General features: G+C 56.1%; 5 protein-coding genes across 5 annotated transcripts; 4 read left to right on the plus strand and 1 right to left on the minus strand.

Annotated features, from left to right (window-relative positions):
• Positions 1-332: 332 nt before the first annotated feature.
• On the plus strand, positions 333-1093 carry B0I36DRAFT_344220 (uncharacterized protein; the record flags this gene model as incomplete). Its single annotated transcript, XM_046156238.1, has 5 exons — positions 333-428; positions 486-544; positions 606-705; positions 837-921; positions 987-1093. 5 exons carry the CDS (start codon positions 333-335, stop codon positions 1091-1093), a joined length of 447 nt encoding a protein of 148 aa, XP_046018536.1.
• A 2013-nt stretch (positions 1094-3106) lies between these two features.
• On the plus strand, positions 3107-4709 carry B0I36DRAFT_310777 (uncharacterized protein). Its single transcript, XM_046152295.1, has one exon. It carries the CDS (start codon positions 3363-3365, stop codon positions 4293-4295), a length of 933 nt encoding a protein of 310 aa, XP_046018537.1. The 5' UTR covers positions 3107-3362; the 3' UTR covers positions 4296-4709.
• Positions 4710-5398: 689 nt separating this feature from the next.
• On the minus strand, positions 5399-6958 carry B0I36DRAFT_310781 (uncharacterized protein). Its single transcript, XM_046152296.1, has 2 exons — positions 6469-6958; positions 5399-5937 (listed from the first exon to the last, which is right to left on the minus strand). Exons 1-2 carry the CDS (start codon positions 6766-6768, stop codon positions 5818-5820), a joined length of 420 nt encoding a protein of 139 aa, XP_046018538.1. The 5' UTR covers positions 6769-6958; the 3' UTR covers positions 5399-5817.
• Positions 6959-8264: 1306 nt separating this feature from the next.
• On the plus strand, positions 8265-9507 carry B0I36DRAFT_11145 (uncharacterized protein). The gene is made up of 2 exons (XM_046147891.1): positions 8265-8414; positions 8489-9507. Exon 2 carries the CDS (start codon positions 8533-8535, stop codon positions 9373-9375), a length of 843 nt encoding a protein of 280 aa, XP_046018539.1. The 5' UTR covers positions 8265-8414; positions 8489-8532; the 3' UTR covers positions 9376-9507.
• A 927-nt stretch (positions 9508-10434) lies between these two features.
• Positions 10435-13337, plus strand: B0I36DRAFT_11157 (uncharacterized protein). Its single transcript, XM_046147896.1, has 6 exons — positions 10435-10764; positions 10868-11344; positions 11405-12234; positions 12306-12501; positions 12577-12987; positions 13078-13337. Exons 1-6 carry the CDS (start codon positions 10600-10602, stop codon positions 13123-13125), a joined length of 2127 nt encoding a protein of 708 aa, XP_046018540.1. The 5' UTR covers positions 10435-10599; the 3' UTR covers positions 13126-13337.
• Positions 13338-13382: the final 45 nt, after the last annotated feature.

The raw sequence follows: 13382 nt of genomic DNA on the forward strand, positions 1-13382 counted from the left end.
GCAGCTGACAAGGCTCAATGCAGATAGTCCTTGGACGTGCCACACAACGGAGCCGCTGGTTGCACCGTCGTTTGTGAGCTCCGGGGCTGTCCTGAACACTGACATCCACTACAAGGAGACAGATACTGGGCCCATTCGCGCTACTGGTTACTCGAGGCCATCAAACCTTTTGCAACATCCCCAGCCTTTGAGCTTTAGAACAACGTTGAACTCTTTCGTACAGCAAACTATCCTAATTTGGGACAGCAGACAAAGAGCTCGCATCACCGGGACCCATTACCGCAACCCGCAGCAGTCATTGCGCATTTCCGGCTCCTTACGACACTGCCACCATGGCGGCCGTGAAAGACGTTCCTCTGACCAATGAAGAAATATGGGACGACTCGGCACTTGTGGACTCGTGGAACTCGGCGCTGGAGGAGTACAAGGTAAACCGGCCGTGTCGTGATATCTGCTGTCAACGCATCCACTGACCACGTGAGCAGAAATATCACAGCATACACACCAAGGGTGGAAACGTCGCTGAGTTGTTGAAGGCTCACAGGTGACCATGAAGCCCAGCCTGTCTCCCACGGGGCTATGAGCTAACCGAAGTGTTTGCGCAGGTCTGAGCCGGAAAGCCGCAACGCTACTGCACCTGAAGCTTGTGTCCAGGAGGACAATACCGAATCAAAGGGGTTGGGGTTACCCAACGCAGCCCCAGAGGTGAGCAAAATCATTTTGCGAGCAAGTCATGACGGACGTCCTGGGGAAGATGTTGCCTGCAAGCGGTGTGGGGTGCATTACCCCGAAAATGTTTCCTCGCGAGTACGTGACTGACAAGAGGGCGAATCTAGAACGAAGATCTGAAGAACAAAACGCATGACAGCATGCCGCCGTCTAATGCTCCGGCTCTGGCACCCGAGCTTGTGCTCAGTTCTGGTAAGCAACATTAATTGAGCATAAAGCACAGCTATGAAGCTGCCGCGCTGACATAATGCATATAGTCCAGGACGAGAGCCTCAAAAAGCTCCTTATGTCTTGGTATTATGCTGGCTATTACACTGGCCTTTATGAGGGTCAACGTAGCCAGAACGGACAAGGCCAGGGTTGATACAGGAGGAGAAAAACGTACGATTTGCCCCGGGCTATATCGTCGAACGCTGGCCTTACAACGCCGCTGCAGGGGTTGTTGGCCCCATTTCGTTACAGGTTATGTAGCAACTTACCCCTGCCAAAGACTACCAAGACTTGCCGAGGTGGCCCTGGACCACATAACACCAAATTACGGGATATGCACACACAAAATATACCATGCCAACGCTTGAAGAAGCACGGGCGCTGACCAGATCGTCCAAGTCGGCTCCGTGCCCACAAGCCAGATCGGCGCATCGAGGGTCGTCTTCCAGGCTGTCGCGCGTCCATGAAACAATGGCCACGCTGCTGCCATGCAGTCTCCAGTCTGTGCCAGGAGCTAGCCGCCCAATCTGAGCACGAAACAAACGGGAAGAAACAAAGCAGCTGATGAGCGACAGCCACGTGCGACTTCGAGTATGCTGGCGGGCACTGTGATCCAGAAGACCTATCCTACGGCGTTCGTCCGATATAGCATGAATTGCAGAAATTGCCATGGCAGAAGAGGCTGGTCTGTTTGCAGGCCGTAATAGTCTGTGGAAATGAGCATCAATCACTAGCAACTGCCACTTACACAGAACTGTCCCCGCAACATAGCAGTCCAAGACTTTACCGAGAGCCAGGCCCGGACGACTTGCACGGAGCGAAGCCATACCGAGTCACATCGGGGCTGCAGTGGACGCGCATCTCTCGAGCCATGCTCCTTGGCCGAAGTTTCAACGGGCTCAGCCTCTCTCTTAGGCAAGCTCCTGTCCCACGCCAGGGTCTCCGTCCTCTCGGGTTGGGCATGCCCCGAAGGAGATGACGGATTGCCATCAGGGGTCACACAAGACGCCAAGTTGGCGTCCGCGAACGCGTGTACCATACATTGGATGAGCAACCCGGCTCAACTAACCACTATCAGGGAAACAAAAGCTGAGACCAGGGCCGAGAATGTTTCGAGGAGACGTCGCCTGCATGCGCGCAATTGAAACAAGATATGGCTGGGCGGCCTCTTTGCAGGCCTTGGTGCAGGCCATTGTGCAGCTCGATTTCCGTCGTCAAGGCTGAGCTCGAGGACGTTTTCCTTGGGCAGGTACCAGTCCATGACCGGCGATGGGAGACTCCGTGTTTGAGAAATGCCAGGTCAGGTGCCTGTGGCGGTCTGAACCCCGCCGCAATCCAAGGATTATCAACAAGGGATCTGGGGATATGCAGGGGTCCTGCCCATGCTAACGGCGCCGCATTTCAGGTACTCTACAGCTGCCGATGGGCCTAGAAGCTGCTGAACAAGGCACCACCACATTGCACGTCGTCATCCCATGGATCACACTGTCAGCCACTTTCCACCTGCTGGCAATTGGATTCACTGATACGGGGCTCTGCACGGCGCCGGAAGACTCACCGACATCACCCGCCGACCGCACCTGCTCAAAGTTGTCAGCTCTCGCTTAGATCCAGGGTCAAGAGAGGCAGACGGAACAGCTACTTCTCAGCGTTGCTGCGGTTTTCACTGCCTCTGAGGCTATTGGGTTCCATGTGGACCCCCAACATGGCCGGCTGCCCGGGACTTGGTGACCGGGGGGTGGCCCCTCAAAACGCGATATGAGACGGACCTGGCACAACCGAAGCTCCTGAGCCGACCTCACCTCCGGCCCCAGAGCCGCATGCTCGCAGCCGCACCACCAGCACTAGCACCAGCACCGCCGGCGCCTCGACGCACACGGCCTTTCCACGCCAGCAGTCCCAGCCCAGGCATGCAGGCACTTTGACGAGATTGCCGTCTTGCCGCTGAACCCCTCGGCATTGCATCCTGGGAAACGCAATGGCCTTCTCCCGCAGCCCCTGCCCCCCCCTCTGATCAGGCTGGTGCGGAGCCGGCCTAGCGAGGGCCTGCTGTGCTGGATGCAGGGTACTTTGCTCGCCGTCTCGAGATGGCCTCCTGCGCCGGGGTCCCGTGTTGCCGTGGCGTCGAAACCTGGCTCGGCAGCCCCATGGCCCCTCCGCGTCGACTCTGCACATGGCGTGGGATTTAAGCAGATGATGCCCTCGGCCCTTTGCCCGGACGACTTGTTTCTCCTTTCCCTCTCCATCCCAATCTACCTCCGAGTCGTGTGCATCCTGTACTCTCTCTTTCTTTGTCGACTGTACCTTCATTTCTCCGAGCTGGCACTCGTTATTCCAACCCGAACGCATAATCCAGGTTTCCGGTCCTTTGTTACGCATCCTCCAAGCCGTCTCGCCATCAACATAATCAACAAGTCATCAAGATGAGATTCACCGCCGCTCTCGCTCTCGCCGCCGTGCCTGCCGCCCTCGGCAAGGCCATCAACAATGTCTTCCCTGACGTCGAGGAGCGCAGCTCCCACCAGGTCGCTGGCAATGCCGGACAGGTCGTCCCCGGCCTGACCGTGCCCGCTGGCGCTCAGGTCATCGTCATCTGGGCCAACCCCGGTGGTGTAGCTGCTACCACCACGATCAACCAGGCCATCACCGTCACCCAGACTGTCACTGCTGGTGCCACAAACACCGCCGCTCCCGCCGCGCCTCCGGGAGCCATCCCTACGCACCACGTCACTGTCGGTGGTACCGCCGGCCTCGTCTTCACCCCTGCCGAGATCCAGGCTGCTGTCGGCGACATGGTCGTCTTCACCTTCCTCAGCAAGAACCACACTGCCACTCAGTCCTCGTTTGCCAAGCCCTGTGAGCCTCTTGCTGGTGGCCAGGCGTCTGGTTTCCAGCCCAACCCCGATGACAGCATTGTCCCTGCTCCCCAGGTCGCTATGCAGGTCATGACCACTGAGCCTCTGTGGTTCTTCTGCAACCAGCCCGGCCACTGTGGAAAGGGCATGGTCTTCTCCGTCAACCCCACTGCCGAGAAGACTCACGCTGCTTTCCAGGCTGCTGCTATTGCCCAGGCCGGCAAGGGTGCGTCCAGTCCCATCACCGGCGGCGCCCCCGTTGCGCCCCCTGCCGCCGCTGCTCCTGCCAATGGCACTGCTCCTGTCGCGCCTCCTGCCGAGTCCGCTGCTCCTGGTGGCGCTACCGGCACCATTGAGACCGGCACTGGCACCATCCAGGACGGCCAGTGCATCTGCGCTGTCCAGTGCTCGGCCGCCAACTTCCCTGCTGCCGATCTCCAGGGCCGGGGCAACTTTGGCGGCTTCGCCGGCGCTCTCCCCGCTTCGATGATGGAGGCATAGAAAAAAGAATGTATAGACTTCTCTTGTTCATTGTATGCTACCCGGAGTGGTAGCCCACTCCGGTGATGGGAGTTCTTTATATATTCTTTTTTCTCTCCTTTTTTACATTTTCGCCATCATCATTCTGTCTCGCATTTTTTTGAGGAAGACCTGGGACGGGAAGACGCTGATTGATACCACGGGAAACATTGGGATGACCGAATCTTTTTATGGACAGAGGACGAGCAGCAGATAGAATTTTGTGGACTGTGGACGAACCCCCTCGTGTACACAAAGCACTCAAGAAGGGAGACGTTAATATGCTGGACCGTATTATCTGGAGAGAGATGGAGGGCAAGGAAAGCGGATTCGTTGTTCTTGGATTGGAATCAAAAAAAACTTAATTCACACATTTTTTTGGGATGCAAAAAAAAACACTTGTAAAGAAAAAGTCTCGTGTTCATGATCGACTTCGGTGAAATGTGCTTGGACTTTGTGACACTCCTACTGGGCTATGGTGAGCAGCACCTGACCTTGCAAGTACGTATTCACTGACAAGCTGGAAACTTCACAGTCTGCCCAACGTCGTCGCGCTGTGGACTGCAGTATGGCAGAACGACCAGTCTCTCACCCACGAAGAACTCACGCGATACTTCTCTGCAGAGTCACATGTAGCTTTCCCAACCTTTGATACTCGCTGCCACGGAGATTCAGGCACCACTCGTCCATCATTCTGCCGAGGAACGCTCTTTCAAAACCAGGGAAAGCCAGGGCTGCTTGCGGTACCATGGGCACACGCTGTCATGCAACATCTGCTTACGAGCCAACTCCTGAGGCCCGGCAAAAGTGACCCAGAATCGCTAGTCAGTGGTCAGCTTGGAATTCGTCGGCTTCTTCGACCTTGTGCCGCTAGTGGATTCCGCCTCATCGTCTCGCTATCTCTGTATTAAGCGGAAGTTCTAGGGCATGCCTCCCTGCGTCGATGACGAACCGGGACAGTGCACCCTGGAGCAGCGACAGCAAGTTGGTGGTTAACGTCGAAATCGGGACGGTTCCTGCCGGGACAGCCATGACCAGCTACTGAAGATAAGAGAAAGCCACATGCACAAGTGCTACCATAGAGGATTGGGGGAGAAAATTGAAACACGGCTTCGCTATAAAATTGAGTTCTAATGGTTGAGAGCAATGACACCTGGGGTAGTCAAAACTTGACAAGACCTGGACAGGCAAGACCATGAAACAGAGCAAGGAGGTTCGGATTCCAGCCCCAAGGGCCAAGCTGCAACTTCCCTGCTCCATGCCTGTCTGCAAGTTATAGAGAAGTCTTTCCCACGCGATACGGTATCCAAGCATGGGGACTCGCGTCTTCCTGATTGCGTCTGGTGAATGCTGCTTCTGCTATGGCTCCGGCTGAGGTCGAGCAATGACTAGCGGCAAGTACATTATTTCTTAACGGCCGCTTCGGCCTTCTTTGCGTCGGCTAAGGTGGAGGAGTCGTGTTAGTCTCCGTGGGACAGTCAGACAGACAGGAGGAAACACTCTCCTAGTGGCCTTGCCAGGCAGGAAATGTAGACTTACCGGCAGCCTGCTTCTTGCGCATCATCTCGGCCACCGCCTCCTTGTCACGCTGCATCTCGGAGCCGGTCTTGTTGTTCTTGCTTTTCTGTCGACGAGGAAAACGACCAGTCGTGGTTAGCACTCCGCACATTCCCGTCACGACGATATGCCCTTGGCAACGCTTTCTGGCGACATTTTGTTTCTCGCGACACGAGTTGATCCTTGCATTCTTTCTTTCTTGGCTGCTATGTCGTCGACATTCTCCAAAAACGCAGACCACCCGACAGACCTGTCGACTTTGGGCAAGAAGATCGATACACCGGACGGCTCGCTAGGCTACGCAACAGAGATGTGCGCCGACCCCGAGTCCAGCTCCCCCGACGGGCTCGTCCCCTCGTGTTCTTGACGTTGCCTCTGAGCAAGTCGACTTATCAATCGCCGTGTTGCGAGGTGGTTCGACGGGCGCGGAGTACAGCCATAGGCTAGCCTGGTGTGGGTTCGTGCCGGCATCGAAATTCTTGCCCAAGTCGACAGGTTGCCGGTCTGAGTCGGAGTATGGGGAGGGGCGATGCGAAATGTGTATCTGTGGTCCGATATTCCTGTTGTGGCAATGTCACGGCGGCGCAAAGACTCTTACCTGGGCAGCCTGGGCCTTGAGGTTCTTCTCACGCGCCTTGTCCCGCTGGTTGCCGCGCGCCATGTTTGATGAGGAAGGAGCGAGGCCGGACGGGCTCGGGTCTCGTGGGGATCGCGAGGGCTGAAAATAGCAGAGATTGGAGGATAGCAGCGCGCTTGTCGAGATCCTGTAATCTGGAAATGCGGAAGCGCGCGTGAATTTGTGTACTAGTGGGGGAAGAGGGAAAAGACAGAGAGGCGCGGTCGCTGGCGCTGGTTCAGTGGTCGGCGGCAGTGAGGGCTCCTGCGGGATCGCTGACATGGTCTGTGAGGCAAAGCAAGGAAGGGAGGGGCCTGGCAAAGGGTCGCGCCTGCCAGGGCTAGCCGCCTGCGTGGGGCCCGTGGTTTTGGTCTGGACCGTGTATCGTTACCTCGGGACGCAGGCTTGAAATCGCCAAACTGTTAAAAATAAGACGCAAGACTGGTTCGAGCATACATGAGACGCAGCAATGTTGATGGGAGGTTGCTATTCGTCTGGCCAAGCTGTGCGATCTGGATCCATCCTCGACTTCGTGGGAACGACGGTCACGACAATATCACGTCGGTCTTGATCTTACACAACAGCCGCTCGAACGACACGGGGAAACACAAGAGGCATTCACAGAGGCAGAGAGCATGGTTCATCGAGGACAAACGACCGTCACAGTTTGTGCATGGGGGATTCACCAGGGAGCAGGGAGCAGGGAGCAGTCACAACTCAAAGCCGATCACTATGCACGACGAGATCACAGCTAAGGCAAGCCTTGATGAAACTCTTGAAGACAAACTGGAAGAAGGAAGCTCTGCACCCGCAAGCTGAAGAGGGAGGACCAGAGGTTTAATACAGAGCCGCGATAAGGCTGCATGTGGTGGACGGAGCCTCAGGCACGGGCGGCAGCCGGGCCCTGCGCAGAAGTCTGGTGGGGGCTTTGGTCTACGTGAAACCGCCAACTCGGCCTCCCAGCCTATCATCCGGGCCTCAACACCATCGCCCGCGGCACCATCTCGTCCCTCCACGGGGGGCCGTCCTTTCTGGCCGGCGCCTGAGCGGCTCTGTGCGCGACGGCAGCGTGCTCGACGGCCCCTACTGCCATGTTTCTGGCCACTTATGCCGATCATCGAGACAGCCAGCGGCGCTGCCCGCAGCAAGCGCCCTCCCCATGCCCTGCCGCTCGTCCCCGATTCAGAGTTGCTGCTCCTGGGCACAGGCGATGAAGTATTGGCTGAGATGGCTTCCGGCCTTGTCGAGGCCTGTCAGGCTTTATTTGGGCGTGGGCCTCGTGCCACCGGGTCGCCTTGATTGGGCGTCGGGCCAGGAAACACTTGTTTTATGCGAAACACCCCGGGTCGACCTTAGCAGCTTCCGCCAGACTAAGGATGAAGCCCTCCACGGCCGGGCTCGACCGGTCGAGCTGGCCGGCAGTGAATTGCTTTGCTTGCTCCTGATGTGTGTATGCGCTTGATGCCAGGAGCTCTGCCCTCATATACTCCAGCCCGACCCTCTCTGCGCCCTGTAACGTCTCTGTTGCTTGGGCCTCTCCAGTTCACTCCTGTTTTTCCATTTGCAGTCCCTTGACGGGCCATCAATCATAATCTTGCCGCGTGCTTCATCCATTCATCACTCGCAGTCCCATTCATACCCACGCCGCAAACGTCTCGTCACGCCCTGACCTTGACTGTGTCGGTCTCTTCTTCATCCCGTGTCAACACCACGCTCGCCCAGTCACTTTCCCTAAAACTTCCTATCGACCACCGGGACGGCTTTGACCTCCACTTCTACTACATTCTCTGCCTTGACGATCCGCGACAGCAAGACAATCTCTTTTTTCCTTCTTCACGTCTATACAGCACCCTCCGACACTGCTTGCTCGGGTTGCCTGATATACATATTACCTTGACTTCTGCTGCTGCTGCTGGACAGCATATCCTGTAAGTTGACGGCCCATGTTCGTACGCGGCACATCATGTTCACAACTTGCTGATATTTTCCTCACAACATATAGCTGTTTATACTACCTCCTCGGCTTTCGACAAATATTTGAGCAAAATGTTCAACTTCAATTCAAGCTCGGGCTTTCAGGGTTCGGGGTACATCTTCCTCAATGTCGTCCGAGCCCTCAACATCATCATCTTGCAGGCCGTGGCCGCCGCATGCATCCTCATGATGGCCTTCGCCAAGATGCCCAACGGCTACACCTTCTTTGCCGACGTCTCGCTCTTCTTTGTCGTCTGCGTCTGCTTCCTCCTCACCTGGTCGGAGCTGCCCATTAAGGCTGGCAAGTCCTGGATTGCCGACCACTTTCCCGTCATCAGCGAGGGCTTTGGCTTCACCTGGTTCGGCGTCACAATGTTCGTCATGGGCTGCCACACGCTTGGTGCTCTCAGTCACGAGCCTTTCACCCCAGCAACCGTGGGGCTGCCCATCTGGCAGGTCATCCTTGCCGCTGGAGTTCTCTCCTTGTTTGCTGGCGTCCTCAACATTGTGTCTTCGCTTGTCTTCAAGAACAAAGAAGCCGGTGTAACCGCGAGGGAGGTCCGGAACTATGGCGCGACTACAGCCGAGAGTGTCGCTTGGGCGTCGGAGCACAACAGTCAGCGAAGCAACTCAATTCACAAGGAGAAGCCTGCAGCTCAGCCCAGCCGCCTCAACAGACTCACGGGAGTCTTTACGAAGAAGAAGATTGAGATCAGCGGTCCCATCGGGCCAGTCCAGCACGACGGTGCAGGTGCGCACGGCGACACCTATCCCGTCAACGAGAGGGGCAGCCCAATCGTTCCTGGACTCGACCGCCCACCCACTGCACTTCACCCTCTCTACCATGCAGGCCGTCGCTCCAGCCACTACAGCGAAGTCAGCCACCTTGACCGCTATGGCGACAAGATGATTTAATATGACTACGAAACATCTTTTGTATGGCGCAACTTTTCCTATATATCACCACCTCATAGCAAATCGGCGTTGGTTATTTGGAAAAGCAGTCCGTCGTTGTATATACCCAGGGTTATAAGTGGACTGAGGCAGCCGCGAGACGACCTTGTACACCTATTTTGACGCGAGAGATTTCTGCTGCTTGATTTTTTGTATTGATTCAGCACCACGTAATGGAGAGTAAACTCGCGAATAGAGATTACCAAGATTTGCAGCGAATTCGATCACTGTGAGGTTTCATGAGGCAGTTGTTTGGTATCCTCTGATCTTGATGGATTTAATACGCATACACCCAAGTAGCTCGCCTTAGACACATCTAGACTGGCAAAGTGGAGCCGACCTCGGAATCGTGGGATCCGACTCTTCTGAAAGCCTGGGCCGCATAAGTTGTACTGTACCATAATAAAATCTTAGTCATCACGTATCCACAGCCACTCACGCTTGCTGAGCTCGACCACGATCTCGAGCATCCGCCAAACATCTGCCTTCACATCACCAGGCGCCCACGACAGCCATCCTAACGCCTGGGCATCGCACTTGGCCTTCGGCAATTTCGAACAGATACACAGTCTATGCCACGTTGCATCAACCCCGACAGGCGTATCTTCGGCATCAACTTCCTGCAGCTGCCAACAGCATTTTCGGCGACGCAAACCAGCTCATCGACAGCTACGAAGGTACAGCTCGAAACTAAAGATATCCGAACCAGCCTCGAGGTCGGAACGTTCTACAAGCTTTAGACGCGCTGTCAACACAGCTGGACTTCTTGTCAGCCATACATCTCCGCGTACTTTGCTCAGAGCATGCATTGATCGCACTCTGGTCTCGTACGCGACCGCAGAAAAACAGGCCTAGGTGGCATTTGGTGCTCGGAGTCTGCGAGGTGGCCAGCTGCATGCAGTCCACGTGCCAAACAACAATCCATGGGCGCGATTCCCACATTTCATTACTTGAAATATTGCTGGGTAGTGCCGGCCGTTGAGCTTTCCTGTTGCTGTGACTTTCTCTGATCTGCGCTACGGAAGCCTCTTTGTCACGATTTGCTCTTGGCCAGGCTTCTGTCTGTAGACCATCCCTGGGCCAAACATTATCTTGGGGCAACGAGGCACACGTGATCTTTACCACGTCAACGTCAACTTCTTTACTTGGGGTTCACTGTGTGTTGGCGTATAGAGAGCAGTCATCATGTCATATTCTGAGTCCGAAGCGGTCGCGAAGGACTTCCAGGAGGCCCTCGAAGACATCCAGTCCAACGCACGCTATGAAATTCAAAACTTGACCTTAATTGCGAGAGAAAACACTGAGCACGCGCTGGCCATATCAGGCGCTCTCACAGATCATGTCAAACGGGTAGGAGCCATCAACCCCATTAGCTTGATGTCGCGTGTCACTTCCAGACTCATCGTGGCGCCTTCCGACTTTGCGTGACTCAAAAGCTAACCCGAATGACCAGGCCGCACCACACAAGAAGCTACCCTCATTATACGTCCTCGACTCGATCGTCAAGAATGTCGGCACCCCATACACGCTGTTCTTTGGCCGCAAGCTCTACCAGACATTCATGGATGCTTATGCGTCCGTGGACATGACTACAAGGCGAAAGATGGATGAAATGCTCAAGACATGGAAAGAACCTGTGCCTGGATCCATTGACACCCGGCCGGTATTCCCCCCGGATGTCGTCCGGCCCATCGAGAACGCCTTGATCAAGGCTCGGACGAACGCGCTTCAGGCACAGCAGGGCATGGGACAACCACACATGATGGGCAGAGGCCGCCCGATGCCTCAAGGGATGCCGTACCGTGAATCCGCCACGCCTCCAGGTGCTCGTCCCTACTATGACCAGCAGGGGCCGCCTCCCGGACACAACGGTCCTGCGTATGGCTATTCCGCACAGCCACCCTCAGGACCGTTCTATCCGCCTCATCAAGTAAGCTAGCAGATCATTTGTCCATTCTTTGCTGGGGCGACGTACTGACACGAATTCCAGCATCAAACTCAGCCACCCGCTCGTTCTACGCCGCAACCATCATCTCACACTCCCGCGTTTCAACCTCCAACGCACCTTGGCAGTGGCTACCCTCCGCCGCAGGTTGGCATCAGCATAGACTCGTTGAATGATGATATCCAGAGGCTGATTGCAGCCTTCCGAGCCCAGATGGCTCAAAGCCCACATGACCCTAGCATACAGACGAGGTTGAAGGCGCTGATGGACTTGCAAACTATATTACAACTGCAGAACCTGCCTCAAGAGCAGCTAGTGCTTGTAAAGAACCAGATAACTGAACTTGCCGTGACAATAAGGGCGCCCTCTGCTCAGGCGCCCACTCCTGTACCACCCGTAGCAGTTGCGCCACCACCGCCGGCGCCAGCACCTCAGCCTGCGGCGGCACCGAAGGTATCATTGGATTCATTGCTCGGATCCGGAGCACTTGCGGCGCTCATGGCAAGGAACTCGGCCACACCCCAGCCGCCAACACCTCAACCACCAGCTGCTGTCGCAGCTTTACGATCACCACCACCACGTCCAGCCGAAAGAACGGCACCTCCGGCTGCTACTGCTCCCGCCGCTTCGTCAGGCAACCCTCTCGAACTGTTAAACGCTTTGAGAGCTGCTGGTCTGATTGGCGGCAGCGCACCCCCTCCCCCAAGCAGCAATGCGACTCCGGTCCCGGGCGTACCATCTCTGCCTCACCCGCCGCCTCCGCCACCGGGTCTTCCAACCCTCCCAATTCCTCTCCCTGGTCAGCTCCCAACCCAACCGCCGAGTTTAGAGTTTATCACAGGAGATATCGCCTTGAAAGCGTCGTCGCTAAAACAGTAAGGACGCCCCTGACCAGCCTTTTGATCCCACATCCAGCATGCCACAGGCCTAACATAACTGCGCGTAGATTCCGACCACATCTCCTGCCGCTCCTATTTGAGGCCAAGGGTCCCCAATGCACTCAGTGCGGTCGCCGCTTCCCAGCCACAGAAGAGGGCAGGAGGAAGAAGACGGCGCACATGGACTGGCACTTCCGTGTGAACCGCCGCATCACCGAATATGAGAAGAAAGGACAGCATCGGAGTTGGCTGGTCGATAAGATGGTAAGAACGCCCTCCACCCCTTGTCATGTTGCCATATCCGCCCTCAAGAATCGACCTTGCTGATAGTCGTCACAGGACTGGATCAACACCAGAGAGACCATCGACCAAGACCACGGCGCCGACGCGTCCGGCAGACCGTACGATCCGCTGTCTGGAGATGCTGCCAACAATGGTACTGATGGTAGCGGCAATCGCAATTCTGCCTCCATGCCGGGTGGTCAGGCGCGACGCAGAGACTGGATCCCGGTCCCCGACGATCCGGTGCTGGCCAATAGCGTGTGCCCAATCTGCCAGGAGAAGTTTGAGATGCGCTGGCTTGACGATGCGCAGGAGTTTGTCTGGCCCGACGCTACCCGTGTAGGTGATCGAATTTACCACGCCAGCTGTCATAGGGAGGCAACAAAGGACGATATCACGATGCTGCCGATCCATGCTGGTGGAGCTAGGGCCACGCCCGAGCCGGTGTTGGGAAAGAGGAAGGCCGAGGTAGGTTTTGTCATGATTCCCTTGCAGGATATCTGTCCATGAACTGGGCGAGAGAGGATTTCGGACTGACAGATTGTTCAACAAAAGCAGAGCGAGTTGACGTCTTTGCGTGGCAAAATGAAGATGGAAGCCGCCTAGGCACATCCTCACCTATTGCTGGAGATATCATCCTTGGACAGGCCACCCAGCGAGGACTCGCGAGATGCTTAATAGCAATATCGGCACAGCGCCAGTCGTCCCTAAGATCAATGCCGTGGTGCCGCAATCGCCCATATGAATTGTTGCGTCATTGCCAGTGGTCTGTCTGGTTCGGGAACACGCGCCTGCTCGTCACTGGCAACCGAACTTACTACCATCAAATCCATCGTGCCCGGTCCAGACTCTACACGTACTGA

This window comes from Microdochium trichocladiopsis (genome assembly GCF_020744255.1).
Source record: "Microdochium trichocladiopsis strain MPI-CAGE-CH-0230 chromosome Unknown B0I36scaffold_1, whole genome shotgun sequence".
Taxonomy (NCBI): Eukaryota; Fungi; Ascomycota; class Sordariomycetes; order Xylariales; family Microdochiaceae; genus Microdochium; species Microdochium trichocladiopsis.